The sequence below is a fragment of the Elephas maximus genome, chromosome 15 (genome assembly GCF_024166365.1).
Source record: "Elephas maximus indicus isolate mEleMax1 chromosome 15, mEleMax1 primary haplotype, whole genome shotgun sequence".
NCBI lineage: Eukaryota > Metazoa > Chordata > Mammalia > Proboscidea > Elephantidae > Elephas > Elephas maximus.
In genome coordinates this window covers 2232705-2260550 of record NC_064833.1, presented here as the reverse complement: position 1 = coordinate 2260550, position 27846 = coordinate 2232705, and the positions used below count along the sequence as shown (strand labels likewise).

The window sequence follows — 27846 nt, the reverse complement described above, 5'->3', positions numbered from 1 at the left end:
CCTCCTACCCAGGTGGGCCAGCCCTCAGTTGTGCACCCCACACACCAAATGGCTGCCCCTGGTGCTTGGCCCTCACTCAGGGTCTGCTCCCTTCCCGCTGACTCCTCACCTGGCCCCTCTGGCGACCACCCCTCTCAGTAACCCCCTCTTCTGACCTATTCGGTGTCCTTTCTGCGTCTCTGCCCCCTGCAGCCTGAGCCTGCTCCCCTTCTTGCTCTACCCACTCTCCCTAAAGTGGGCTCACCCCCGCTTAGGCTCCCCAGGCACCAGCTCCCCCCTACCTCCCCCACCCCACCAGTCACCACGTCCACCCCTAGCCTGGGCCCCAAGGGTCCCCACCCCAGTGGCAGCAGCCCCCTCCCTCACTGGCCCCACTCCCAGGCCATGGGAGGTGGCCAGACCTCCACTGGCCTTGTCTGGAGCCAGCTCCCTCGGTGTTCTGTGCCTGAGCCACACTGGGCCAACTCCTCGTCCCCCTAACACCACGTACACAGTCTACCTTCCCAGCCCACCATGAAGGTGTTGCTGCAACGTCACTGCCTCCAGGGAGCTCTCCCTGACTCCTGCCCAGTGGGGCCGCCCATTCAGGCCCTGGCAGCCCCAGGTGGCTACATGTGGTTCTTTATCTCAGTCCACATTGTCTGCTGGCCCTGACAACTGTCTGGGCTCCAGAACGTCTGTTTGACGTGGTGCTTGGCCCCACCTCGGCCGCTGTGGTCACAGGCAGGGGCTCACCGGATGCCAGTGTCCACTTTGGGGTGAGGGCAGGGCCCAGTGGTGAGTGGAGGCTGGGTTCTGGCTTACCACACAGCGTCCAGCCAGGCCTGTAACCCCTCTGGGCCTCGGTTTCTCCCTCCAAAATGGAGAAGGTTCCACAGGCCTCAGCAGAGAGGTTTTGCACCCGAGGCTCTCCTAGGCCTGACTTCTGACCTCCAGGCAGATTCCCTTTCCAAAGACCCTGTGCTTACGGGGAAGCAGCTTCCGGATCTGAGATGAAGGACCCGGCTGTTCCCTGGAGCCCCCAGCCCAGCCAGGCAGAGCTCCCCGACAGCAGGCTGAGCCTGTCTTGGAGGAGCAGCTGGGCCGGCCCAGGCACTGGGGTCTGCGTCCAAGCCTGCCTGCTTCTCCCTGGTACCTCCACATTCCCTGGAGAATGGGGTCACGGTGACCCCAGGGATGTGGTGATGGTGGCATATGGCAGGCCCTCCAGACTCACATATTGCCGGTTGGTGGCTTGGTGGCAGGTGGCCCTGGCGTGGTGCCCGCTGTCTGCCCTGCTGCATGGGAGGGACCTGGAGGTGGGGCAGAGTCTTTGTACTTGAGGCCAGGGGGCCAGGGCTCAAAGCTGGAGCACTGCCAGGCCTGGGACACCTCTACTTTCCAACCAACCCACAAGCCGCTTGGAGGCAGCACACACACATGCACACACATGCACATCCACACACACAGGCACACGTACATGCATACTCGGGCACGAGGCACGGGACGTATGCATGGAGCCCAGGTCCCGCCCAGACACACAGGAGCACACAGGCACAGCTGCCCACGTGAACACCCCGGCACTCACACACGTGTAGCCTCTTACACTCACGAGTGTGCGTCCACACACACCCCTCCAAGTGGGGGGCCTCCAGCTACAGCACCCCCCACCTCACTGCCCTTCTCTATCTTGCAGACTGACTTCGAGAAGGACGTGGATCTGGCCTGTAGATCAGGTGAGCGCCTGACAGGTGAGAGTGACAGGTGGCTCTCACTGGGCCTACCTGCTTGTCTTTTCTCTGTGTCTGTCCATCCGTCTGTCCTCATCCCACCCCGTGTCCCACATCCACCTGGACCGAGGGGACTCTGCCTGGGAGCCCCGGTCTGAGGGGCAGATACAAGGCAGCCTTGGCACCCACGCCTCCCCTGGGGCCTGGGCCTTCACCGCCGTCCCCCCACAGGCTGGGTCCGAGGGCGTGAGCAGACGAAGCCTCTGGAACACTGTCCTGAGCTCAGGCTGGACAGGTGCAGGGCATCCCGGCTTATGTGGCGTTCTTAGAACTCCCTGCCCCAGTCCCACCCTCCCGTCCTCCACCGTGCCCCCTTGAGGAGCATGGTGCCCCAGCCCTGGGAAGTGCCCAGGGACACTTCCAGTCCACCCCACCCCGACCCTGCCTGCTCTGCTCAAGGCCCAGGCGTTGTATTGTCTCCATTTCTTCATCTCATTCCCAGCGATCACAGGGTGGGGGGACTGGGCTTTCAGACTGGGGGGATGTCAGTGGGAGCAGGAGGACCCACCACTGAGCCCCCGGCTGATGCTGAGCCTCCTGGTAGCAAGTGCAAAAAGGGAATTAGATGCCCAATAAAAAAAGAGCCCCCCCCCCCGCCCAGTGAGAGGCACCCCCCGTCGCAGCTTTGTTTGGGGAGACAGGCACCCAGCTGCCAGACCACCAGTAGTGGCACCAAGCAGGACTTGGGGGTCCCCAGGAGGTGGCAGCACAGGGCCAGGATGGGACTGATGCATCAGGGACCATCTCTGGCCGGAGGCTGACCCTGCCCATGTCCCTTCACAGTGCTGAACAAGGACATCGCAGCCTGCCGCACAGCCACCATCACCGGCACACTCAAGCGGCCATCCGTGCCTGCTGAGGAGGAGAAGCTGAAGCTAGTCCACGTGCAGGCACCACCCTCCAACTTCAACAGCCTCCCGGCCAACGTGTCCAAGCTGCACCTGCACGGCTCGCCGCGCTACCCTGGCGGTGGGGGGCCTCTGCCCGACTTCCCCAACCACTCACTGACCCTCAAGAAGGACAAGGCTGCAAAGGCCTCCTTCATTGGTGATGGGGACATCTTCAAGAAGCTGGACTCGGAGCTGAGCCGGGCCCAGGAGAAGGCTCTGGATACGAGCTATGTGATCTTGCCCACGGCCACAGCCACGCTGCGGCCCAAGGCCAAGGAGGAGCCCAAGTATAGCATCAACATTGACCAGATGCCCCAGACCCGGCTCATCCACCTCAACATGGCACCCGATGCCGGCTTCTCCTCCCGCAGCCCACCCACCCGCGAGCCACCAGAGGCGCCCCCTGCCCAGCCCCCACCACCCCCACCCCCGCCACCCCCACCACCCCAGCAGCCTCTGCCCCCGCCGCCCACCCTGGAGCCCGTGCCCCCCAGCCTGGGAGAGCCAGCAGAGCCAGCGGCCCACCCAGGACCCAGCACAGGCACCATGACCAAGAATGAGAATATCTCCACCTTGTCTGTGAGCTCCCTGGAGGTGAGGGTGCCAGCAGGCAGGGACAGCCATGCAGGTGCCTCCACTTGGTGGGCCGGGGGTGGGCAGTGCCAGGTGAGCTACCAGCCAGGGGCAGGGAGACCTGAGCCCAGGACGCTTGGCCCTTGTCCACTTGTCCAGGCCATCCACCCCACCTGGGGCCACCTGGCTTCCTCCAGCTGGTGAGGCTCTGGTGCAAGAGGGAGACTGAGCCTGCGGGGCCTGTCGGGACCCGATGGCTGCTGCACAGCCCAAGTTCTGCCCCAGTAGCATCAGTCCCCAATTTGCTCCCCCAGGCCTTGCTGGCCCCTCTCTTGACGGGAAGCTCACTTGGTGCCCCCCCCCCCCCCCCCCGTGTAACCTGGGCCATCCTCGCATTTCAAAGGGGCTGAGGGGCCCCAGCCTGGACCAGCAGAACAGACTACCTGCTGTTCTGGGGTGGGGGGCCTGAAGCCTGGAGTTGACCCTCGCTTGGCTCAGCCAGTAGGGCGGAGGGGCTCAGGGGTAGCACAGGCAGTGTTCTTGTGGGGCCTGTCCCTTCCTGGGGCCTGCTCCCACCCTCTGGCTCCATGTAGCAGGGCCCAGGCCAGGCCTTGAGTTCAGGTGTCCCTGGCCTGCCCAGGCTGGAGGACAGGGGTTCCAGGGTGGGCAGCGGGGGCAGAGGGCTGACACCCAGTGATACGCAGGTGTTGCTCCAGGTAAGGGGTGGCCCTAGGCATGGGCCTGAGCTGGGAGGGGGCTTCCTCAGCCAGGGAGAAGAGAGCCCCCCCAGGGGCATGGCCCTGCAGCTCAAGCCCACCGCCAGCAGTCACTGTCATCTGGGGCCTCTGTTCTTCAGCCCCCATGGCCCCACCTCTTACCCATCCCAGAGCCCCACAGCTCGTTCCAGGGCCTCCTGGGGGGCACTGAGGACCACATTTGGAAGCGAGCCCCTGGGCAGCTGGGTCCCCTGGGTCCTGTGCTGGTACCCTGAAGGCGGGCGAGGGCGTGTGGTCTTGGGGCTCTGGGGAGTGGATGGCAAACGCGCGCCCCCTTCTCCACAGCGGCGGAAATCGCGGTACGCAGAACTGGACTTTGAGGTGTGTCCTGGGGCCCGTGCGCGCAGCGCCCCTTGGGCAGGGGGGCAGAGGCGGGCCGCTCGGCTCCCTGGGAGCCCGTCTCGGGCGGCAGACTCAGCGGTGGGGGCTGGGGGCTGGGGGCTGGGTGACGCCCGCGTCCCAGGGGCGGCAGACGGGGCGGGCGGGGCCCCCGGCCCCTCCCCCAGCAGTCGCTGTCCCTCCTCCCTGCAGAAAATCATGCACACCCGGAAGCGGCATCAGGACATGTTCCAGGACCTGAACCGGAAATTGCAGCACGCAGAGAAGGACAAGGAGGTGTTGGGCCCAGACAGCAAGGTGGGCGGGGGCGGGGCAAGGAGGTGGGCGGGTAGCCGGGGTGGGCGGGGGCAAGGAGGTGGGTGGCACAAGGAGGTGGCGGGGCGGTAAGCGAGGTGGGCGGGGCGGGTCGCCAGGGTGGGCGGGGACGGAGGTGGGCGGGTAGCCGGGGTGGGCGGGGCAAGGAGGTGGCGGGGCGGGCCTGGGCTGCGGGCGGGAAGGAGGGGGCGAGCCTTCGGCCCAGTCACCTTCCCCGTTCTTCCTTCGGCCCCACCTCCCCCTGCCTCCACTATTTCACTCTGCCCCGGCCCAGCTGATGCTAGGGACACGCGGAGGTGTCTGTCCCAGGCCCTCTCTGGAAGGGCGGGCGGCCGCGTAAATGCCCACGGCCGCGGTGGGGCGCCGGGGCTGCGGAGCCAGGTCGGGGCTGCAGCCAGAAGGGGACCGCTGAGCTGGTCCGGGGCTGCGCAGTCCCTGCCCGGACCTGACTGCTCACCTGTTCTTCCTCCTCACCTCTGTGTTGGGGTCTCTCCCTGGCCCTTGCTATCTTCCTCCTGCTCCTCTCCCTCCCTCCTGCCCCCTACTGTCTGCTTTCGTTCACCTCTCCCCCCGCCCCTGGCTCTCGCCCCCTCTCTGCTCCCACTTCTTTCTCTGCTCCCTCCTCGTCCCCCTCCGTGCCCCCTCCCTGCCCCCTCTCCTTCTCCCCCTCCCTGCCTCCTCTTCATGTCTCCCCGCCCCTCTCCTCCATCCCCATCCCCTCTTCTCCTCCCCCCTCCTCTCCCCGTGCCCCCACTTCTCCCGAATGCCCCTCCACTGGCAAGCAGCCGGAGAAGCAGCAGACCCCTAACAAGAGGCCCTGGGAGAGCCTTCGGAAGGCGCACGGGACGCCAGCCTGGGTGAAGAAGGAGCTGGAGCCGCTGCCGCCTTCGCCGCTGGAGCTACGCAGCGTGGAGTGGGAGAAGACGGGGGCCACCATCCCACTGGTGGGTCAGGACATCATCGACCTGCAGACCGAGGTCTGAGGGCGGCCAGCACCGGCCACCGGAGGGATGCTGCTCTGCCCGCTCTGAGGACGGGCACAGACACGCTCGGCGGGCCCGGCCCACAGGGCCCGGGGCGCTCGGACGCCAGCCAGGCTCCGGCCAGGTGCAGGGACCAGAGCCGGGCGAGGACAGGAGGCGGCCCGGCGGCGGTGGCACGGGGCTCCAGAGGCCGGAGGTGCCTCAGACTCTATCCCCCTCGGGCGAGCCCCGGGGGTGGGCGGCGGTGCGGACAGTGGACAGGCCTGGTGTGGCCAGCGTCCCCAGGTGCCCGCCGAGCTGCCGCTTCAGAGGACCAGTCTGCTTGGCCTGGCCAGCCTGGCTCCGTTTTTTAGACACCCCCCCCCCCGCGGGAAGCAGCCAGCCCCCACACCCTTCCAGGGCCCTGGGCCCCCCCAGACCCAGGCCGAGAGCACAGCCCTGTCACCCGTACGGCCCCAGGGGCAGGACTCAAAGCCCACTCCAGGAGGAGCCGGGGTGGGGCATCTATTTTTCTCTCCTTTTCTTTTCTTCAATAAAAAGAATTAAAAACTCAGGTCCTCTCTTGGTGTGGCCTTTCTCCGTGCAAACCCGGGCCTCAGCCCACCCAGCTGCTGGCCTGAGCCCTGCAGACCACCCTCTGGCCTCCCGCCCTGAGAGTGTGAGAGAGTGGGGAGGCCCGGTGGGCATGTCAGCAGTTCGCGATGATGCTGGGAACATTCTGGAAGCCTCCAGTGCCGGCCGCCCCCTGCGCCCCTTTCCCAGACCATTAGAGGAAGCGCACTTGACTTCCGTTGCGGTGGTGGCTGAGTCACGTGCAGGAGGGGACAAAGTCAACAAATGGTGTTTTTCTAAAAATCCAAAACATTAAAAAGGATACAGAGGGAGGGCCAGGGCAGACATCCCGGGCCTGGGGCTCCCACCTCCAGCCTGGATCTGGGAAGATGCAGCCTAGCTGTCTTCTTCCGGGGCCCTGCCCCACCCTCCTGTCATGGCTTTCAGCACCACTACGCACAGCCCTCACCCAACCACTTCCATCCCCCCACCCCTACTGCCACCACCCCAATCCTGGGCAGGGAAGATAATGAGGCAGGCGGGCTTAGAGGCCTGTAGTCCTGGGTCCCAGGACACCCCCTGTCCACCACTAGGGTGCTTTCTGACCCTGGGCCTCGGTGCTTACTTCTGGCCACAGGCGTGGAGGGTGCTGGAGAGACCACCCATGGAACAGGTGTAAAGGCCCCACAGCCACCCCTTCTGTGTCCAGTGGGTAGTGGAGAGATGCCAGGCCCTGCCCTTCTGTGTGCACACCCCATCCCCATCCACCTCTCGACCCTCTCGGCCTCTGCCCGTTTCTGAGCCCCGCTGTAAAGACCGCACATCCTGCAGCAGGCGCCGGCTCCCGTCTCTTCCCCGTGTGTCCAGCAGGGGGCAGTCTGAGCCTCCAAAGGGAGTCTGACCATACAGCTGCGAGGCTGGGCAGGGTGGAGGGGACAGGTTAGCTGAGTCCTCTGCCTCAAACTGAGCTCCCCACCCTGTGGCAATCCCAGAACAAGGAGGTAACACTGAACAGCGTGGACATCCCTGAGCAGTGATGGGCTGAGCATCTGGGTGGACCCATGCTGGGCCCCTCCTTAAACCACAAACCCCAGTGAGAGGTGGGCCAGGGATGCTGTGCACAGAGGCCATCAGCCTCAAGAGAGGAGGTGTGCAGGGCTGGGCACTGGGGCTCCAAGCACCCTGAGATCATGCCCCCCACCCCCAAGATTCAAACTGAAAACAATGTCCTGCCAAGCCATAAAGGAGGAAGTCTGCCTGGCCCAGGTGGCCACAGTGGAGTGTCTGTCCTGTCACTGTACTGGTTCAGCTCCTGTGGGTGGCTGTAGTGCCCAGATGGTCCTAGCAGCAGGTGAGGATGATGAAGATGCTTGGATGCTGCCTCCTGTGTGAGTGACCACAAGTGACCTTGAGTAACCACAGATGGCCACAGTGACGCCAGTGAGTGTGAGGGACCATGAGTGACTCCAAGTGACCACCAGTGACCATGGGGACACACAAGTGACTGTGGCTGCCTGCAAGTGACCACAAGTCATGAGAGAACACCAGTGACCACAGGTGACTCTGATTGGCCATGATTGTGAGTGACCACGCTAAGTGGGTGGATGGTGGGTGAGTGGACAACAAAAAGGGAGGAGAGCGTGTCCACTGCAGCCACCAAGAAGACCATGCAAAGCCCTCCCTGGTTCTCAGCACGCAACAGGAGCTCAGCAACCAGCACGTGGTGACAGGGTGCTGCCCCTGAGCCACCATTCTCAACTCTTCGAAAAGCCAAAAAAAAAAGTTTGTGAGATTTCACAGCAAAACAGACCAAAAATGAGGCTTGTTATAGTCTATTTGATCCACTTCATGTACAAGTTCATCAGTGGTGGTGACGACAACGACAGCGATGGTGGTGGGGACGGTGATTTTGCTGCTGGTGATGGTGGTTGTAAGGGTGGAAGGGAGATCTCACCTGTGGCTATGAGTGCATTTTATTACGGCCCCTCTGGGATGTTAGAGGAGATATCACATATGCACGGTACGGAAATCAGGGAGATTCTGAATTCCAAACCCATCTGGCCCCAAGGGCTACAGACAGGGTCTGTGGGCCGTGGCCCCATCCCCAACATCTGGGCTCTTACTGAAGGGACCTGGGAGGGCACCTGGGAACAGGTGGTCAAGGTGGAGAAAACCATGAGGCCCCGCTCCTCTCTTAGTGAAGCAGCACAAGGCAGGGGGCAGGATCCGCAGAGCTGGGCTAACCCTGAGGGCTCTCCACTGTTCTTAGGGAATGCCCTGGAGCAAGTTCTAGCCCAGCTCCCCCACCTCCGTTCTCTCCCACTCAGCACCACTTGTGGCAGAAGGAACTGAAAGGAAAAAAAATCTTGATGGACTCAAGCTACACACTCAAGAAGTGCAAGGGGAACAACTCAGAACAGTGTAAATAGGTGTGACCAGGGTCGGGACTGAGGGTGTGACCAGGGTCGGGGCTCAGGGTGTGACCAGGGTCGGGACTGAGGGTGTGACCAGGGTCGGGGCTCAGGGTGTGACCAGGGTCGGGACTGAGGGTGTGACCAGTGTCGGGGCTCAGGGTGTGACCAGGGTCGGGGCTCGGGGTGTGACCAGGGTCGGGGCTCGGGGTGTGACCAGGGTCGGGGCTCGGGGTGTGACCAGGGTCGGGGCTCGGGGTGTGACCAGGGTTGGGGCTCAGGGTGTGTGATAGTTAGCATTACGTGTTAACTTGGCTATGCCATGATTCCCTGTGTTGTGTTGTTGTCCTCCACTTTGTGATCTGTTGTAATTTTCCTCCATTTTGTGTTATTACGTAATTGTCCTCTATTTTATGTATATGTGTTGTAATCCTAATCTCTATATGTTAATGGGAGCCTTGGTGGTGCAGTGGTTAAGAGCTCTTCTGCTAACTAAAAGGTCATAAATTTGAATCCACCAGCTGTCCCTTGGAAAACCAAAGGGGCAGTTCTACTCTGTCCTATAAGGTCTCTATGAGTAGGAATTGACTCAAAGGCAATGGGTTTTTAATATGTTACTGAGACAGGTTTAGTGTGGAGTATATCTTGAGTCACACCCTTACTGGCGTTTCTTTGGGGGTGTGACTTGTATCCAGTGTACATACGGATGCCCTGGCAAGGCTCTCCTTTGCTCTGGGCCCTTCATCCAGCTCATCACCATCTGACCTCCAGTTCTTGGATCTTGAGCTTGTCGTCTGACCTACAGATTTTGGGATTCACCAGCTTCCTCGCCCCCTGAGCCAACAGCCTACCGTCTGACCTGGGTTCGTTAGCCCTGCAGCCACACGAGCTAGGAGAAGTCCCAAGCCTGAGGCCTGATCCACAGATTGGGGACTTGCCAGCTTCCACCCCCATGTAAGCCATTTCCTTGAAATAAATCTCTATAGATACACTTCACTGGTTTTTCTTCTCCAGAGAATCCAGCCTAAGACAGTGTGTGATCAGGGTCAGAGCGCTAAGGGTCAGGGCTCAGCCTGTGACCGGATCAGGGCTCAGTGTGTGACCAGTGTCAGGGTCAGTGTGTGCCAAGGGTCAGAACTCAGCCTGTGATCAGGATCAGGACTCAGCATGTGACCAGGGTCAGGGCACAGCATGTGACTGGGATCTGGGATCAGTGCGTGACCATAGTCAGGGCTCAGCCTGTGACCAGGATCAGGGCTCAACTCAGCATGTGACCAGGTCAGAACACAGGATGTGGCTGGGATCAGGACTCAGTGTGTGACCAGGGTCAGGGTGCAGTGTGTGTCCAGAATCCAGTTTCTCCTCCATCCCAACCTCCCTCTGAGAAGGCAGTGTTTTTACTGGAGGAGCCCACATCTCCCACTTCCTGCCTCAGATCCCATGCTCACAGCTGTTCCCTACTCTGTGAAGGCCTGGTACTATGACTCATCACAGAAGTCCTGTCTGCTCTCTGGCTGTCAGTACAGAAAGTCCCCCAAAGGTGGCCCCACAATATTCATCAGAACCCTTGGGCCTCCCAAGGCTTGCCCTCAGCCAATGCACTCACCTTCTTGCAGTAAGCCCTGTGCTGGGCAGTGCTGGGGACGGGGGCCATGGCACACACAAAACTAGCACAAGTCCTCTCCCCAGGGCTCCACAGATCCCTGTGTTTCCCAGCTGTTCAGAGTGATGCACTGCGGACGCTGGACAAGGCAGGGATCAGGGTCCTTGTCAACAGATGAGCAGACCGAGACTCAGCATGGCTAAGTGATGCCGTGTGCAGTTTCCCCTGGAGCCCAGCTTTCCCGGTTCCAAATTCAGGGAACCACCCCACATTGGGTAGGTCTCCCAAGGTCAGCAGCAGTACCTCCATCTGCTCCTGCCTCCACCAGAGGCCACCCTGCACTGTGGAGCCCAGAGTTGACCCAGCCACCAGGAAGGTCCTCCCAGGCCTGTGTTCCCCTCAGTTGTCCTGGCATCCTTGTACAAGCACCACCCTCTTAGACAACCTGTCTCCACTGAGGCCAAGACCACCTCTGCTTGCCTTCGTCAGCACCACCCCGGGGAGGTGTGGGGCTGAGGAAGGTGGGGTCACTGTGATGGGCAGGAACGCCAAAGACAGTGACAATGGTTTCGTGGGTGGAGGTGGAGATCTTGGTGGTGGTGATGATGACAGTAATGGTGGTGGGGACAATGATTTTGGTGTTTAAGATGACAGCCACCATGACCTGCGTTCCTGGTGATGGTAGTTGTGGGGTTGGAAAGGAGGATATTACCAGCTCATCCTGTTTCACTGCTTCCACAGAATGGAAGTATCTGAAGGGTGGATGGAAGGAAGGAAGGAAAGGAAGGAAGGAAGGAAGGAGGGAAGGAGGGAAGGAGGGAAGGAGGGAAGGAGGGAGGGAGGGAAGGAGGGAGGGAGGGAGGGAGGGAGGGAGGGAAGGAGGAAGGGAGGGAGGAAGGGAGGAGGGAAGGGAGGAGGGAAGGGAGGGAGGGAGGAAAGAAGGAAGGAGGGAGGGAGGAAAGGAAGGAAGGAGGAAAGGGAGGAAAGGAAGGAAGGATGGAAGGAAGGAAGGAGGGAGGGAGAGAGGGAAGGGAGGAAGGAAGGGAGGGAAGGAAGGGAGGAAGGAAGGAAGGGAGGGAAGGAGGGAGGGAGGACAGACAAGAGACAAGGACATAGACTAGCATCTGAGTCACCAGGGCTGGAGCGGGCCTGAGTGGCGGCCGCCCAGGTGCATCTCCTGGGCACCGCACCTGGAATACTGAGAAAGCTGCTCCTAATTTGACTTCCATTTGCTCGTTGCCCTTTTGTCAGGACTCCAACAGTGCCCAAGGGGAGGGAGGCCTAGAAGGGCCCCACCTCCTGCTGGGATCGGCCATGCCTCTGGGCCGGCTACAGGCCCCTTCACAGCCAGCTCTCTCCCTCCCTGCCCCAATCCAGCTCAAATGAACTTACCATCGGGAAGTCCTTCCTGGAGTCTCACCCAAAGCCTTGCGCTGCAGGAAGGGAGGCTTCTGCTCCCTCCCGAGGACCTACTGGATCCTTCTAGTTTCCCTCGAGGTGACGTTCCTTTCCCCCAGGCCCTGCTTCCCACAGTGGCTTTTCTTCGGAGAGAAGCAGACCACCGTGTGCTTTATGCTTGTTCCAGAACCTTCTGCTGGCCAGGACTGCCCCTCCCAGCCCAGCTCCACCCACCTCCAATTCACTGTCCTCTCCTCCTGAGCTGGGCTGGGGCACTTGGGACCTGGAGGGCGGCCACCTCCTGAGGCCTCTACCTGGGGCTTCCTGCGCGTGGGTGACAGGGCTGCTGGTGTCCAACTCAAAGAGCCCAAGAACGCCCACCAGGCCTGCCCCACCTCTCTGACCCCTCTGCTGGCCTTCCCACTGCCCCCTCCCACAGATGTGAAACCTCTGGCCCAGGCCTGCCGTCCCTCGGAAGCTTCTGGGCTCCAAGTCACTGTCATGAGGAGCCTGTACTCCAGCTCCTGGTGGGGTGCCAAGGACCCCTCCAGCTGCCCCTCAGACCTGAAGTGCAGGTGACAGATGGGGGTCACACAGCCCCACCACGGCCTGCTCTGCCATCCACTTCCAGTGGCTGGGACCCCCCCTGCAGGATGGGAGTCCCCACAGTCCCTTCCCTACAGACCTGTGGGGATGGTGCTCCTGGCCCCCTGCAGGTCCCTTCCCAGGGTGTCCCTGCATGGTGACCCCCATCCACTGGGGCTTATTGTGCCTCTGGCTGGGTCTGCTGCAGGCACCCACAGCCCCCATTCGGCCTGGGCAGGGGTCCAAGGGAGGGTGAGAGCTGCTGGTGGGTGGGGAGGGAGGCCTGCACCAGTCACAGCCCCTGACCCCACCCCTGGCTGTGCCTTGGCTGCCTGCCTGTGACCCTGGGCAAGCCCCTCCCACCTTGGGCCTCGGTTTCCCCACTGGTGCCACGGGGGCAGGTCAGGGGCTTTCTGCGCGTACCCTTCCAGTGCTTTCCAATGTCTGGAGGCTGCAGAGAGCGGTGGGCTCCCCGAGTATTTTTTAGGCCCTAAAAATAACCGGGAGGGGAGGACATGTGTCTAAATAGCTCTTGAGTGTGCCAGTCACCCACCCTGCTCAGAGCGAGCGGAAAGACTTCCAAATAAGGCCTTGCGGAGCCGGAAGCCAGCCCTACAGTCAGCGCTCACGTCAGCCAGGGCTCCAGAACCTTCCTTTGCTGCCTGCCTGCCCAGGCTGGGGGGCTGCACCAAGGGCCTCCCCCAGAGGGAGGGGGGGTACGCCGGGGGTTCCTTGGAGGCCGGGTGCAGGTCGGGGTCCTGGGAAGTCCGGATCACTCTAGATGCCTGGGTCTGGCTGGGAAAGCAGCTCTCGGCAGGAAGAGCATGGGGTCTCAGTACTCACAATTATGGAGCCTTAGCATTTACTAGTCTAGAAACTTTTAAATAAGTTTAGCTTTATGGACTGTTAGAACAAATCAGACCCCTCCCCCCAGATCTCAGAAGACACCCATCCCAATACACCCCTGGTGGGGCTTGCTGAGGAGGACAGGTTGAGGTCCAAGCCCTGGGCCTCCCAGTATGGTAGGGACCCCGACTGGATGCCCCCACATGGCCGCAGAGCAGGGACCCCAACTGTGTGACCCCCATCACTGCTGCAGGGCAGGGAGCATCCTGTGTGCTGTGGGTGAGCCCAGCTGTCCCCGGCTGCTACGGACGTGTTGCTGGGCTCAGTATGGTTCTCTGGGAACACCATATGGCCCCCAGAAAGGGAGGCGGCATCAGGCGACAGTCAGAAGGCAGCCCAGCATCAGCTCCTGCCCCCTCTCAGTCACTGGGAGTCCCTGGGGAGGCAGGTGGTGGGTGGGGGTGGCCCGCAGTGGGGTGGGATGCTGGGGACTTTGGGGGGCCTTCCCTCACTGGGCTCTGCTGGCCCAAGGGTTTTCACCTGCACCAGCCACGCCCCACCTCTCCACACCCCCCAGTCCCTTTAGAGGCCCAGGAACCGCTCCCCCCCCCCATTTAGGGGGACAGGCAGCTGAGGGACTTCAGCCCAGCCCTGAGCTCCCAGGACAAGTCCCGGTGGGCCCAGCTGTGCAGGCACAGAGGAGGGAGGTGGCTCCTAAGAGGGGCTGCTTGGTGATGGAGAGGAGAGGGACACGGCCGGGTGAGGCCCCCGGGGCAGCTGCTGTGGGACCAGAGTTGCGGAGCAGTGGCCTGGCCCTTCCCTCCTCGCTTCCTGGAGGAAGGCAGGTGGGCGGCCGTGGGATAGGCCAGGCACTCCAGGTGGGGCGGGGAGGACAGTTAAGTAGCTGTGTGCCTGGGGCTCCCTTTTCTCCGTAAGGAGAGCTTCTATCTTTTCTCTCCTGACTTGCTCCGCCATGTTTACCTTGTGTCAGGTTCCTGTATGTGTAGATCTGCCTGCAAGCTGTCAGTGCTGTTCTTGAACTGTTGCCACTTTTCAAGTTTACTACCATGGCTTTACACAACGTCCTCAAGTCTGGTTAGATTCTATCAGTTGTTGTTTGATATATTTTCAAGCTTTTTTTTTTTTTTGCTATTTATGTGTTCAGTATATCTTTTCCCATCCTTTCATTTTCAAAAAAGATACATGTAGTAAACTTAACTAAGCTCTTTGATCACCCTTGCTCCCTGTACCATTTTGAGAAATCCCCTACATGTCTTTATTATTTGAATGCTTCTTCCAAAAATATGTTCAATGGGATCTTTGCATGGCAAAGCTTGTGGGGCTTTCTATGCCTAGTTAGAGCTTAAGTACACCCTCACATCTGAAGGTCAGTTACGTTTGGATATAAATTTCTAAGTTCATAGTTGTTTCCTTCAGTATTTAAAAAAATATTGCTGTCTTATATCCACAGTTGCTGTCGAGATGTCTGATATCCATCTGATTCTTGTTCCTTTTACTGTAAGGAATTTGCCTTTTCTTCCTGGATTCTTTTAGATACATATATATATATATATATTTTGTTATAATGGGTGTGATGGTTAACATTGTGCATCAACTTGGCTGGGCCGTGATTCTCCATGGTTTGGCAGTTATGACGTAGTTTGGTAGTTATGTAATGCTGTAGTCATCCCCCATTTTATGATCTGATATATATAAAACCAAACCTTTTGCTGTAGAGTCGATTCTGATTCATAGCAACCCTATAGGACTGAATAGAACTGCCCTGTAGAGTTTCCAAGGAGCACCTGGTGGATTCAAACTGCTGACCTTTTGGTTAGCAGCTGTAGCACTTAGCCACTGTACCACCAGTGTTTCCATATCTATGTGTGAAAACCCTGGTGGTGTAGTGGTTAAGTGCTATGGCATATATATGTATAGAGAGAGAGAGAGAGAGAGGGATGTTCTGGCAAAGCTTGCTCGCTCTGGATCCTGCACCCAGCTCATCATCATCTGACTTCCAGTTCTTGGGACTTGAGTCAGCAGCCTGCTGTGCTGCCTGCTGATCGTGAGATTGATCAGCCTCTGCAGCCTGTGAGCCACTGCCTGTCATTTAACCTGCCGACCCTGGATTCATCAGCCTCCAGAGCCCATGAGCCTACCAATCATGGGTTTGTCAGCCCCTGCAGCTAAGTGAGTCAGGAGAAGCCTCCAGCCTGATGCCTGACCCATGGACTTGGGACTTGCCAGCCTCTACAACCACGTAAGCCATTTCCTTGAGATAAATCTCTCTCTCTCGCTGGTTTTGCATCTCTAGAGAACCCAGCCTAAGACAATGGCTTACATGTCTTGTTTTGTTTGTTTGTTAATCTTTCCTCTTTGGTACTCTTAAACTCATTCAATCTGAGACCTTTTGTACTTTTTTAAATTCTAGGAAATTTATTTCAATTTTCATTGGTCCTCTGTATCTTAGTTTTTCTTTACATGTCCTCTCTATCCTTCCCTGCTGCCTTCTGGAAGATTCTCTCAACCTGACCTTCCAGCTCACTAATTTGTTTTTCAGCCAACCCCATGTACTATTTACTCTGTTTATTGTATTCTTTATTTCAATTACAGTATTTTTCATACCAAATACTTCTTCTTGCTTCTTTTTTGATAAATTCTTATTTTATATGCTCATGTCTTCGCTTTTTTCTCCTTAGGCATATTTTAAAATGCTTATTTGAAATTCTCAGTCCATCCATGCCAACAATTCTGTTTCACATAGTACGTGCTGTTATTTTGAGGGAGTGGTACTCCTCAGATGGGCCCTGGGTGGTGCAAGCAGTTAATGTGCTCAGCTACTAGTCGAAAGCTGGAGGTTCAAGTCCACCCAGAGGCACCTCGAAAGAAAGACCTGATGACCTACCTCTGAAAACCTTATGGTGCACAGTTCTGCTCTGACATACAAAGGGTCACCATGAGTTGGAATTGACTCGATGGCAACTGGTTTGGTTTGGCTTTATGCTCCTCAGATGTCTAATTGTTTGGGTGTATCAGGTATTTTTTTTGGTACAGTAGGAAGGGCTGAGTACAGATCTCAATCTTTTACCCTGGTGTGTTTAAGAAGGTCAAAGATGAGCCTCAGGGTGGGGATCTCCGAGCACCCCAGAACTAGTGTTGTCCATTCCCTTCTGCTGACCAGGGTTTCACCTTCAAACACTTAGGGGGAGGCAGCACTGGGAGGATGCTGTCTCCTTAGTTGGTGTCTTAGTCATCTAGTATCGCTGTAACAGAAATGCCAGAAGTAGGTGACTTTAACAACAGAATTTTATCTTCTCACACTTGAGGAGGCTAGAAGTCCAAATTCAGCGTGCCACTCATCTGTCCGTTTGTCATACCAAGGTGGCTTGCATGTTGCTGTGATGCTGGAAGCTATGCCACTGGTACTTCAAATATCAGTAGAGTCACCCATGGTGGACAGGTTTCAGCAGAGCTTCCAGACTAAGACAGACCAGGAAGAAGGACCTGGCAGTCTACTTCAGAAAAAACTGGCCAGTGAAAGCCTTATGAATAACAGCGGAACATTGTCTGATATAGGACTGGAAGATGAACCCCTCAGGTTGGGGCTCCAGCATACCAATGATTGTCAGGATAGTACAGGATAGGGTCACATTACCTCCCATTTCTCCCTGTCTGCACCTATGATCTCATGGGGAGTTCCTTATAAGTTGACTGAAGAAGAGAAAACCCGTGCCTGGTTTACAGATGGTTCTGTGCGATATGCAGACACCACTCGCAAGTGGACAGCAGCAGCACTACAGCCCCGTTCTGGGACCTCCCTGAAGGACAGTGGTGGAAGGAAACCCTCCCAATGGGCAGGACTTAGAGCAGTGCACCTGGTTGTTCACTTTGCTTAGAAGGAGAAATGGCAAGATGTGCAATTGTAGCCAGTGGTTTGGCTAGATGGTCAGGGCCTTGGAAAGAGCATGATTGGAAAATTGGAGACAAGGAGGTATGGGGAAGAGGTATGTGGATAGATCTCTCTCAATGGGCCAAAGTACTGAAGATATTTCTGTCCTACGTGAATGCAACCTCAGCAGAGGAAGATTTTAACAATTGAGTGGATAGGATGACCTGTTCAGTGGAAATCAGTCATACTCTTTCCCCAGCCACTCCTATCATTGTTCAATAGGCTCATGAACAAAGAAGCCATGGAGGCAGGGACAGAGGTCATGCATGGGCTCAGCAACACGGACTTCCACACACCAAGGCTGACTTGGCTACAGCCACTGCTGAGTGCCCAATCTGCCAGCAGCAGAGACCAACACTGAGTTCCCAATATGGCACCATCCCTTGAGGTGATCAGTCAGCAACCTGGTGGCAAGTTGGTTACACTGGACAACTTCCATCATAGAAAGGAGAGCAATTTGTTTTTACCGGAAAAGACACTTACTGTGGATATGGTTTTGCCTTCTCTGCACACAATACTTCTACCAAAACTATCATCCGTGGACTTACAGAATGCCTGATCCACCACCGTGGTATCCCACATAGCATTGCCTTGGATCAAGGGACTCACTTCACAGCAAATGAAGTGTGGCAATGGGTCCACGCTCAAGGAATTCACTGGTCTTACCATGTTCCCCAACATCCTGAAGTAGCTGGTTTGATAGAATGATGGAATGGCCTTCTAAAGACACAATTACGGCACCAGCTAGGTGGCAATACCTTGCAGGGTGGAGGCAATGTTCTCCACGGGGCTGTATATGCTCTAGCATCTAGTATGTGGTGCTGTATCTCCCATAGCCAGGATTAATGGATCCAGGAATCAAGAGGTGGAAATGGGTGTGGCACCAGTCACTACTACCCCTAGTGACCCAGTCAAAAGATTTTTGCTTCTTGTCCCCATGACCTTATGCTTTGTGGGTCTAGAGGTCTTAGTTCCAAAGGGAAGAATGGTCCATCTTGGAGACACATCACTGATTCCACTGAACTGGAAGTTAAGAATGCCACCTGGCCACTCTGGGCTCCTTACACCTCTGGATCAGCAGGCAAAGAAGGGAGTGACCACATTGGCTGGTGTGATTTATCCTGCTTACCAAGAGGAAATTGGATTGATACTACATAATGGAGATAAAGAAGAGTATGTCTGGAACGCAGGAGATGTCTTAGGGCGTCTCTTAGTACTACCCTGTCCTGTGATTAAAGTCAATGGAAAACTACAGCAACCCAATTCCGACATGACTACTAATGGCCAAAACCCTTCAGGAATGAAGGTTTGGGTCACCCCATCAGGCTAAGAACCACAACCAGCTGAGGTGCTTGTTGAGGACAAAGGGAATACGTAGAGTGATGAAAGAAGGTACGTTCTAAACACCAGCTACGACCACCTGACCGGTTGCAGAAATGAGGACTGTAATTGTTATGAGTATTTTGCTTTGTATGTGTGCAACAAATATTTTTGTTTTTTTTTCAATTATAAAATATAAGATGTAAACAGGGCTAGTACATTTTTGGTTGTGTTCATTGTATCATGTTAGGCGCAAGTATGACTTTATAATTGTCTTTATCCAGAGATTACGTATGGTCTAAAGGGATGTGTGCAGGTGCCAAGCTGACGAGGGGTGGACTGTGATGGTTAAGGTTGTGTGTCAACTTGGTTGGACCATGATTCTCAGTGGTTTGGCAGTTGTTTGATGTTATCACTTCCATGATGAGATTTGATATAATGTGATCACCTCCATGATGGGATTTGCTGTGCGTAGCCAATCAGTTGCAAGGGAGTTTCCTTGGGTGTGTGGCCTGCATTGAACATGAGTGGACATTCTGGCAAGACTCACGGGCTTTTGCTTGCTCTGGATCCTGCAGCTCGCTCTGGTTCTTGGGACTTGAGCTAGCAGTTTACCTTCAGTCTTGCCTGCCAATCTTGGGATTCGTCAATCTTCACAGCCTTGAGCAAGAGCCCTGCTCTTTGACCTGTTGATCCCGGGTTCACCAGCCTCTGCAGATACATGAATCAGGAGAGGCCTCCATTCTGACCCATGAACTTGAGATGTTCCAGCCTCTACAACTGTGTGAGCCATTTCCTTGATATAAATCTCTCTGCATAAAAGATGCATTGCATTGGGCAAATCAGCTGCAAAAGACCTCTTTAAAGTGTTGAAAAGCAAAGATGTCACCTTGAAAATTAAGGTGTTTTCAATCACCTCATATGAATGTGAAAGCAGGCCAATTGATAAGGAAGGTCGCAGAAGAGTTGATGCCTTTGAATTGTGGTGTTGGTGAAGAATATTGAATATACCATGGACTGCCAGAAAAACAAACAAGTCTGTCTTGGAAGAAGTACAACCAGAATGCTCCTTAGAAGCAAGGATGGCAGGACTACTTCTTGAACATGTTGTCAGGAGGGACCAGTCCCTGGAGGACATCATGGTTGGTAAAGTGAAGGGTCAGCGAAAAAGAGGAAGACCCTCAACAAGATGGATCGACACAGTGGCTGCAACAATGAGCTCAAGCGTAATGACAGTTGTGAGGATGGCACAGGACTGGGCAGTCTTTCTTTCTGTTGTGCATAGGGTCGCTATGAGTCGGAACAGCTTAACAGCACCTAACAACATCAAATATATATGTATGTATGTGTATATGTATACATATATATACACACATACACATATATACATATATATAAATTTATATGCAGCTCTACTCTGTCCTATAGGGTCGCTATAAGTAGGAATCGACTTGACAGCACTGGGTTTGGTTTTTTTGTTTGGTATATGCTTTACTGGTTTTGCTTCTCTAAAGAACCTAGCCTAAGACACCCTCCAAAGCTCAAACCCTGACCAGGCCCCTGACATGACCCGTCGCATGTGCCTGGGACACCTGTCTGATGCATGAGAGTCACTCCCCTAAGAGGGCCTGCACTGATGTGTCTGAAGCACCTTCCCCCCATGTCCCTTTGATGCAGGTTTACTGAAGGATGACTGTGTGCTGAGAACCTCTGCAGGGCCTGGGGGCCACGAGAAGTAGGCCGAGATTGCCGTTCACACTCCACTTGATGGAGTTCCAGGTGCTATCACAGGGGCACCTCCTCCTGGCTGGGGAGGCGGGAAGACTCCACAGGGAAGTGAGGGGTGTCTGTGTGGGAACTTGAAAAGTAAAGGAGCAGGCAGTCAGGCTAGTGGGGAGGCAGTGATGGTGTCCAGAAAAGGGAAACAACTCTCAAGAGGCCTGGGGGCAAAGGCTTGGGGAAAAGGCCTGGAAGGTGGCCTGCCAGGGAGACGGAGGGATGGAAGGAAGGAAGGAGAGGAGAGACAAGGCAGAGGCCAGGAGGTGGCCCATCACTGAGGGCCTTGGGCACAGCTGGGAGTTTAAACAGGACCCTGAGGAGGGCAGGCAGGTATGGGATGGTGTGATTTAGATGCTCCCTAGGGGTGGGGTCACTGCAGTCATCTAGGAGACTGGAAGCCCAGGCCAGGGCGTGACCTGTGAAAGATTCTGGAGACATGTGGGAGGAGGGGTCAGGCAGCCTGGTAAGGACTGGGAGGCGCAGGGAAGGGTACCCAAGACAATGAGGCTCTGGGCAGGGCAGTGGTGGGCAGACCCAGCACCCACAGGTCAGTCCTCACTCTCGCCAGCCTGGTAGACCACCCATTGGACGCTCCCAAGGACCCACGTTAGGTGGGTAAGGGACTTTCGATCACACTGCCAGTCTGAGTGCAGAGGGGAGCCCTGCCCCGGCCTCACCAGATGCACACAGGAGGGATGTGGCTGGAAGTGCCGGAGAGCCACAGGGAAATGGTTAACATTTAATAGTCAAAAAACGGGATCAACCACAATGTCAACAGGAAGCTAAAGGATCTCAGCCTGGGACTCAGGTCACACGCTGGGACAGCTCCGAGAAGTCCTCCAGAAAGTTCAGGTAGAACTTGCGGCTCACGGAATCCTGGTCCTGTCTTAGCATCTCCAGGTCTGCAGCAGAGACCCGGGTCCCACTGCGGCCGCTCAGAGGGAGGTCCCCGTGAAGGAGCCACCACCTTCCTTGGGGAGCTTGGTCTGTGGGGGCACAGTCCTGCCCCGGGAGTCCCATGTGTGGGGGGTGTTGGGGGAAGACCTACCCAGGGAACCCATATGAAGGGTTTCGGGACACAGTCCTGCCCTGGGAGCCCCATGTGAAGGGAAGATGACATCCTGCCCTCAGGAGAGGCTGTTCTACCGGAGACACACAGCCCTGGGCAGCACTGTCCTCCAGGGTCAGGAACAGGGAGCCAGCCCTCTCTGGGCCCAGGCCTGGGTGCCCATGGTGGGTCCACTTACGGTTCCAGAGCACAGTCAGGTCGTCTTTCTTCAGGTTCAAGCAGAGGTCCGTAAAGTAATCCCGCAGCATCCCTTCTGGGCAGTTAGCAGGGAGGTGGGCCGGGGCAAGGGAGGGGCCCCAGGACTCACTGGGGAGCCAGTGTCCCTCCCAGGGCAGACCCCAGGGGCATGGCCAGCTCAGCAGTAGGACATGGGTCTGGGAGACTTGGGCTCTGTGCCTAGCCTACCCATGAACTTCATGGCCGCCAGCTTCATGGTTCTGTAGGGGCTGCCCAGGTACGGGGAGGCCTGCCTCAGGAACAGGTGGTAGCTGCCGAAGTTGCTCTCCACCTGGGGGAGGAGACAGCAGCTGTGGCCAGGCCCTGCCCCCAGGCTCCCTGACCTCCAGGGAGGGGCTGGCAGAGCAGGGCAGCCCCCTCTGGTCCCCACCTGCGGCCCTCACGCTCACATTGAGGTCATGCTTGCCCTGAGGGGCTGTGACTATCTGGGGTCAACCGGGACCCTTCCCAGATTATCCTGAATGTCCCTCGGGAACTGCCCCACTCTCCACCCTATTATTCCTGTCCACCACCTGGCTACACAGCAACCAGACCACAGCCAGGTGCACAGGCCCCTCAGAGCCACTGGGTCCTGGGGGATGTCGCCAGGGCTACTGGGAGAGGCGCCTCTGGGGCTCTGCAGGGAAGTCCTGGGCCAGCCGTCTGCTCTGGGACAGGGCGGCCTCTCCACCTGGGGTGTGCTTCGAAGGTGAAACGTGCACCCACCACTTCTAAGAAGTGAGGGGAGGGATGGGGACCCCCTTCCCGGTGGGAGGGTAGATAGCCATAGCTAAGGAGGACAGAGCAGAGAGGGGAGTGCCCCGAGGGCCTGGAGATGGTGACCATGGGGGCCGCTGGGGCAGAGCTCCACTGGGTATGACTGTCCAGGGAGGACAGGCCCTCCCAGAGGCAACACAGAAAACCAGCCTGAGCGGCACCTACAGACCCTGCGGGCTGACCCCACACACCATCCCATGCCGGGCACCTAGAGATGGCGGGGGTGAGCTGGTGCTTCAAGAACTCCCTGGGCTCAGCGCCCCACCCCCATCTCCTACGGGAGGGGAGAGGCAGCTTCTCACCACGTAGATAAAGATGTCATTCTGGGCTCCTGGGCCACGGCCCCAGGCCAGCTTGGTGAACAGCTCCTTCCGAAACTCCCACTTGAGCAGGACAGTGCAGCGCAGGAAGGTGAACTTGGCCTTCTGCAGGTACAGAGCAGATGCTGCGCCCAGGGGTCCCTGCCTGCCCCTGCCCCACAGCCACTCCCACTCCCCGCAGACCCAAGGGCAGCAGGGGCCTGGGCCTTCTGGGCTGAGCCTGCGCACCCTGCACCGTGGCCAACCTCGGCTAAGGAGGCTGCATGCATCTGGTGGGGGCTGCACCCCCAAGGAAGGGGTGACCCAGGGGGTCTTTCCTCCCAGCACGAAGGCACCTTGCTCTAACGCACACAAAGGCTCCGGAGAGGCCTCCTTCCCAACCCCTGGGAGCATCCAAGGAAGGGCAGACCCCCTCCCTCCCAGCACCCAGCAGCCTCAGCCCGTGCCTGCCACCCTGCCCCCTCCCTGTCCGCTGACTTGGGCGTGGGGAGCTGTCCCTCCTGCATCCGTATCCTCAGCTGCATCCTGAGTCTGGCCCTGCCTGGGGCTGACCCTCGAGACTCCTCCCCGGTACCTCCATGAGGCTCACTGGGGTGGAGGGTGTGCCACCGCCCTGGTCGTGAATGGGCAGACCCGATCCTCACCTTCCTGCCTTTGCCCACCTGCTCAGGCTGCTTATCCGAGGACACTGTGGCTTTGGAGTCCCTATCAGGGGCCTGCCTCCTCCAGGCAGCCTCCTGGCTACCCCAGCCCTCTCTGCCGAGGGTATCCGCTGTGCCACTCAGCCTCCCACTTGGCTCCATCCCTGCCTTATTAATCTCCCTCTAGTTGGCTCATTCACTCATTCATTCACGTGATGCAGCCACGTGCTCACGAGGCAGCTGCCCTGTGCCAGCTCCATGTCTGTGGAGCTCCCCATAGTCCGTGGGGCCACCAGCATCGGGCCCAGCAGGATCCTGGCTTCGATGGATCCAGGACCCGGCAGAAAGGAGAAGTGGGGCTGAGAGAAGCCAACTTTTAAGAAGAAACAGAATTCTAGGGAAGTTCCCTGAGCACTCAAGGAGGGAGGGGCCGGGGTCTAGGAAGAGAGATAAGGAGTCCTGAGCAACCAGCTCAGCAGTCACAGGGACACCCTGGAGGGAGGGGCTGCGGTACCTCTGTGCTCTATGCCAGGAAGAGACTGAGGCCCTGCCTTTGGGGGCCAAGGACTTGGGCCATCTGGACAGGCCACTGGGGCCAAAGGTGCAGGGGGTGAGGATGGAGGAGGGGTCTGTCCAAAGAGTGGGCGCCTGGGCCAGTGGAAACAGACTGCTCCAGCCTGTGGACGGTGGAGCCAGGAGGGCTTCCCTGGGGAGGGGGCATTGGGACAGGGTCTCAAGGGAGCAGCTGGTGTTCCCTTCACAGAAGTGAGCCCGGCCGTGCCAGAAGAGGCCTGTATGCAGTGGCTCGTAGCTCTGGGGCTCCCATGTGGAGCCTTTGCAGGAACTCAACACTGTGCCCTCACTGGGGCCGGGCCCCTGGCAGGCAGGCAGATTCTAGGCCAAGGCTGTAGTGGGGGCCTCCTTGTACTAGGCACAGCGGAGGCAGGAGACACCAAGTATCAGGCTTGAGGCCAACTTTATGGGGTCAGGGGAGAGCCTGGACATAGGCAGAGGCTAGGGAGCCACCACCCTGGATGGGGTGGGGTCCTCTCCATGTGGCCAAAGTGGCCACCCCCAATGAGTCCTCCTGGGAGCCCGGCCCCACAAGCAGACGGGTCTTCCCTGATCCTCTTGCTGCCCTGGACCACTCACCGCCACCACCTGGGGGCAGGGGTCAGCCAGGTGGAAGAGCAGAGGCACCATGGCCTGGAAGGCGAGGTCCTTGAGCGACTGCTCGTACTTCCTGCAGCCGCTGCAGACGATGTCTCCGAACAGGAAGATGGCTCCCCCTCGCACCTCTTCCCTGTCCTGCTGCGAGAGCCAGCCAGCACCAGGGAGCCCCTTCAGCCCAGATACACCATAACCCCGTCACCACAGGGCCTCGCACCCTTCCAGCTGCCACCTGCCTCCTGCCAAGTGACTCGGAGGGGCAGCCCTCTTCTGCTCTGGGCCCGACCCAGCTGACACCCCAGCCCACACTCTCCATCTTCCTGGCCTGGGCTTCTCTTCTCCACTGCCCCCTGCCTCCCCGTCACTGTCCTGCCCTGCACCTGGGTCTGCCTCTCTGCCTGGGGCCTCTCCTCTGTGTTCTCCCAGAGGCCCCTTCCCATTATTTCCCCTGTGACATCCCCGCTCAGAGGCTGACCTTGGGGCCAGATCGCCAGTACCTCCCTCTGTGTGTGACTCAGTTTCACCTTTCGTGAGAAGGTTAATAATACTGTCTTTGTCCCCGGGTCATGGTGAGCATCAGGGCAGCACCTAGCACAGTCCCTGGCAATGGTCAGGCTCCACCTGCCGTCTCCTCCCCACCAGGAAGGACACCCCAGGCAGCGGATCACCTTTGACTCCCCCGTCGCCCAATCAATCCCAGAGGCCCACCTGCCTTGATAGCATGCTCCCCGCTCTCCACCTGCATATCCCAGCCGCTGCCTCCATCTAAGCCCTCAAGGCTCCTTACCCCTTAACCTGATTTATTCAAACCCCCCGGAAACCATTCTCCTTGCCCCCGTGCCTGCTACCCTCAGTCCATCGTCCAGATGGCTGCCCAAAACAAACCGCGCTGGGCCCCTGTCTCCCCACCCCAGCTGGTCTTCCCAGCTTCGAGGCTTCCCCAGGCCCGCTGTCCCCAGAGTGGGGACTGTCCCTGGGGTGGGGAGTGCATGGGACACTCGGTTTTGGAAGGGCAGGGCCCGGGTTTGCCCAACGCATCCAAGATCAGACACGTTGACAAGCAGGGGTGTGGGGGAGCCTTCCTTCCGGGGGGGCGTGGGGGAGCCTTCCTTTCCGGGGGGGCGTGGGGGAGCCTCCCTTCCCTGGGGGGGTGGGGGAGTCCACCTTCCCGAGGGGGCGTGGGGGAGTCTACCTTCCGGGGGGGTCGTGGGGGAGCCTTCCTTCCCTGGGGGTGTGGGGAGCCTTCCTTATGGGGGGCGTGGGGGAGTCTACCTTCCGGGGGGGGGTGGGGGAGCCTTCCTTCCCGGAGGGGCGTGGGAGTTGGGCAGAGGGGTTGCGAGAGGACTTCCTCTATTGGGGGACCCCCTCCGTTCCTGGGTGGAACCTCTCTTCCCAGGGCGCACGTGTTCCTAGCCGAGGGGAACCCCTAGAGGACTTTACCCACAAGCCCCGCCGGGCAGCAGAGGCTTCTCTGATTGGTGGGCTGGTGCGGACCCTCGCAGGCGCGCCGGCCTTCAGGGGGCGCCGTGGGCCCCGTGGCCGCAGGGCCTGGAGCAGGGGCGGGGCGGGGCGGGGCGGGGCAGGGCGGGGCGGGCGGAGGCGACCCCCTCCCCACGCTGTCCCTGGTCCCCCATGTCGCCCTCCCCGCGCGGTCACCGGCCCCCAGGTCACCATCCCCACGTGGTCACCGGCCCCCCACGTCACCCTCCCCGCGTGGTCACCGGCCCCCCACGTCACCCTCCGCGCGCCGTCACTGTCCTCCACTTCACCCTGCTCACGCGGTCACCGGCCCCCACGTCACCCTCCCCACGCGGTCACCAGCCCCCACGTCACCCTCCCGGCGTGGTCACCGGCCCCCCCACGTCACCCTCCCGGCCTGGTCACCGGCCCCCCACGTCACCCTCCCGGCATGGTCACCGGCCCCCCACGTCACCCTCCGCGCGCCGTGACTGTCCCCCACTTCACCCTGCTCACGCGGTCACCGGCCCCCACGTCACCCTCCCCACGCGGTCACCAGCCCCCACGTCACCATCCCCACGCAGTCACCGACCCCCCACGTCACCCTCCCGGCGTGGTCACCGGCCCCCCACGTCACCCTCCCGGCGTGGTCACCGGCCCCCCACGTCACCCTCCCGGCGTGGTCACCGGCCCCCCCACGTCACCCTCCCGGCGTGGTCACCGGCCCCCCACGTCACCCTCCCGGCGTGGTCACCGACCCCCCACGTCACCCTCCCGGCGTGGTCACCGGCCCCCCACGTCACCCTCCGCGCGCCGTCACTGTCCCCCACTTCACCCTGCTCACGCGGTCACCGGCCCCCACGTCACCCTCCCCGCGCGGTCACCGGCCCCCACGTCACCCTCCCCACCCCACGCCGTCACCGGCCCCCACGTCACCCTCCCCATGAGGTCACCCTCCCCACGCAGTCACCGGCCCCCACCTCGCCCTCCCCACGTGGTCACCGGCCCCCACATCACCATCCCCAAGTGTTCACAGGCCCCTCACGTCACCCTCCCCACGCGGTCACCAGCCCCCACGTCACCGTCCCCACGCAGTCACCGACCCCCCACGTCACCCTCCGTGCGCGGTCACCGTCCCCCACTTCACCCTGCCCACGCGGTCACCGGCCCCCACGTCACCCTCCCCGTGCAGTCACTGGCCCCCACGTCACCCTCCCCGCGCGGTCACCGGCCCCCACGTCACCCTCCCCACGAGGTCACCGGCCCCCACCTCCCCTCCCCACATGGTCACCAGCCCCCCACGTCATCCTCCCCGTGCGGTCACTGGCCCCCACTTCACCCTCCCCATGCGGTCACTGGCCCCCACGTCACCCTCCCCATGAGGTCACCCTCCCCACGCAGTCACCGGCCCCCACCTCACCCTCCCCACGTGGTCACCGGCCCCCACGTCACCATCCCCAAGTGGTCACAGGCCCCTCACGTCACCCTCCCCACGCGGTCACCAGCCCCCACGTCACCGTCCCCACGTGGCCACCGGCCCCCTTGTCATCCCTCTGCCGGCGACCGGGCCTCACTCACATCCTCAAACAGGAGCAGCAGGTGCTGGGCGATCCTGAGGCTGAGGGCACCACCGCCTTGGGGGCCCAGGCAGTGCAGGACTTCGCCCAGGGTCTGCATCAGGCCCCAGGGGTCTCGGGGCTCGGGCTTCAGCAGGCTGTCCAGCAGCGCTGACAGCTGGCTCTGCAGCAGGCTCACCTGGGGACACGCGGAGCCTCCTGGCCTGGCGCCCCACCGCGCCCCACGCAGTCTTGCGCTCCCGTCAGCAGGCGTCACCCCATCACCTGAATGCCCTTCCCCAGGTTTCTGGTGGAGCCAGGCATCACCTTTCCCAGAAGCTTTCCGGAGGGGGTGAGGCCTCCTCTGATCCCAGCGCCCCCCTATCCCCCCTGCCAGGTGAGCACCTCTTGGGGAGGACGCTCTATCTGCCCATCTCCAGTCCAGAGTGGGCACTGGGTGAGGGTGCCAGTGGGATGAGGGGTGGGAGATGGAGTCCCTGGGTGAGGCTGGTCTCCATGCCCACTTCCTGCCTGCCTTTCAGGCTGGACAG

At 59.2% G+C, this 27846-nt stretch overlaps 2 protein-coding genes across 4 annotated transcripts in view; both read left to right on the top strand.

Annotated features, from left to right (window-relative positions):
* ADGRB1 (adhesion G protein-coupled receptor B1) overlaps positions 1-6153 on the top strand; it is a 91438-nt gene extending 85285 nt beyond the window's left edge. For 2 of the 3 annotated variants that reach the window (XM_049854097.1, XM_049854096.1), the window contains 5 exons: positions 1676-1730; positions 2553-3253; positions 4294-4329; positions 4540-4644; positions 5448-6153. In XM_049854097.1, coding sequence (XP_049710054.1) covers positions 1676-1730; positions 2553-3253; positions 4294-4329; positions 4540-4644; positions 5448-5645 — 1095 coding nt within the window. In that variant the 3' untranslated portion in view covers positions 5646-6153. The remainder of the gene's footprint in view (positions 1-1675; positions 1731-2552; positions 3254-4293; positions 4330-4539; positions 4645-5447) is intronic. The other variant, XM_049854098.1, reaches the window with a different exon arrangement.
* A 19760-nt stretch (positions 6154-25913) lies between these two features.
* On the top strand, positions 25914-27470 carry LOC126059078 (basic proline-rich protein-like). Its single transcript, XM_049854613.1, has one exon. The coding sequence runs from the start codon at positions 25914-25916 to the stop codon at positions 27468-27470; it is 1557 nt and encodes a 518-aa protein (XP_049710570.1).
* The last annotated feature ends 376 nt before the right edge of the window (positions 27471-27846 follow it).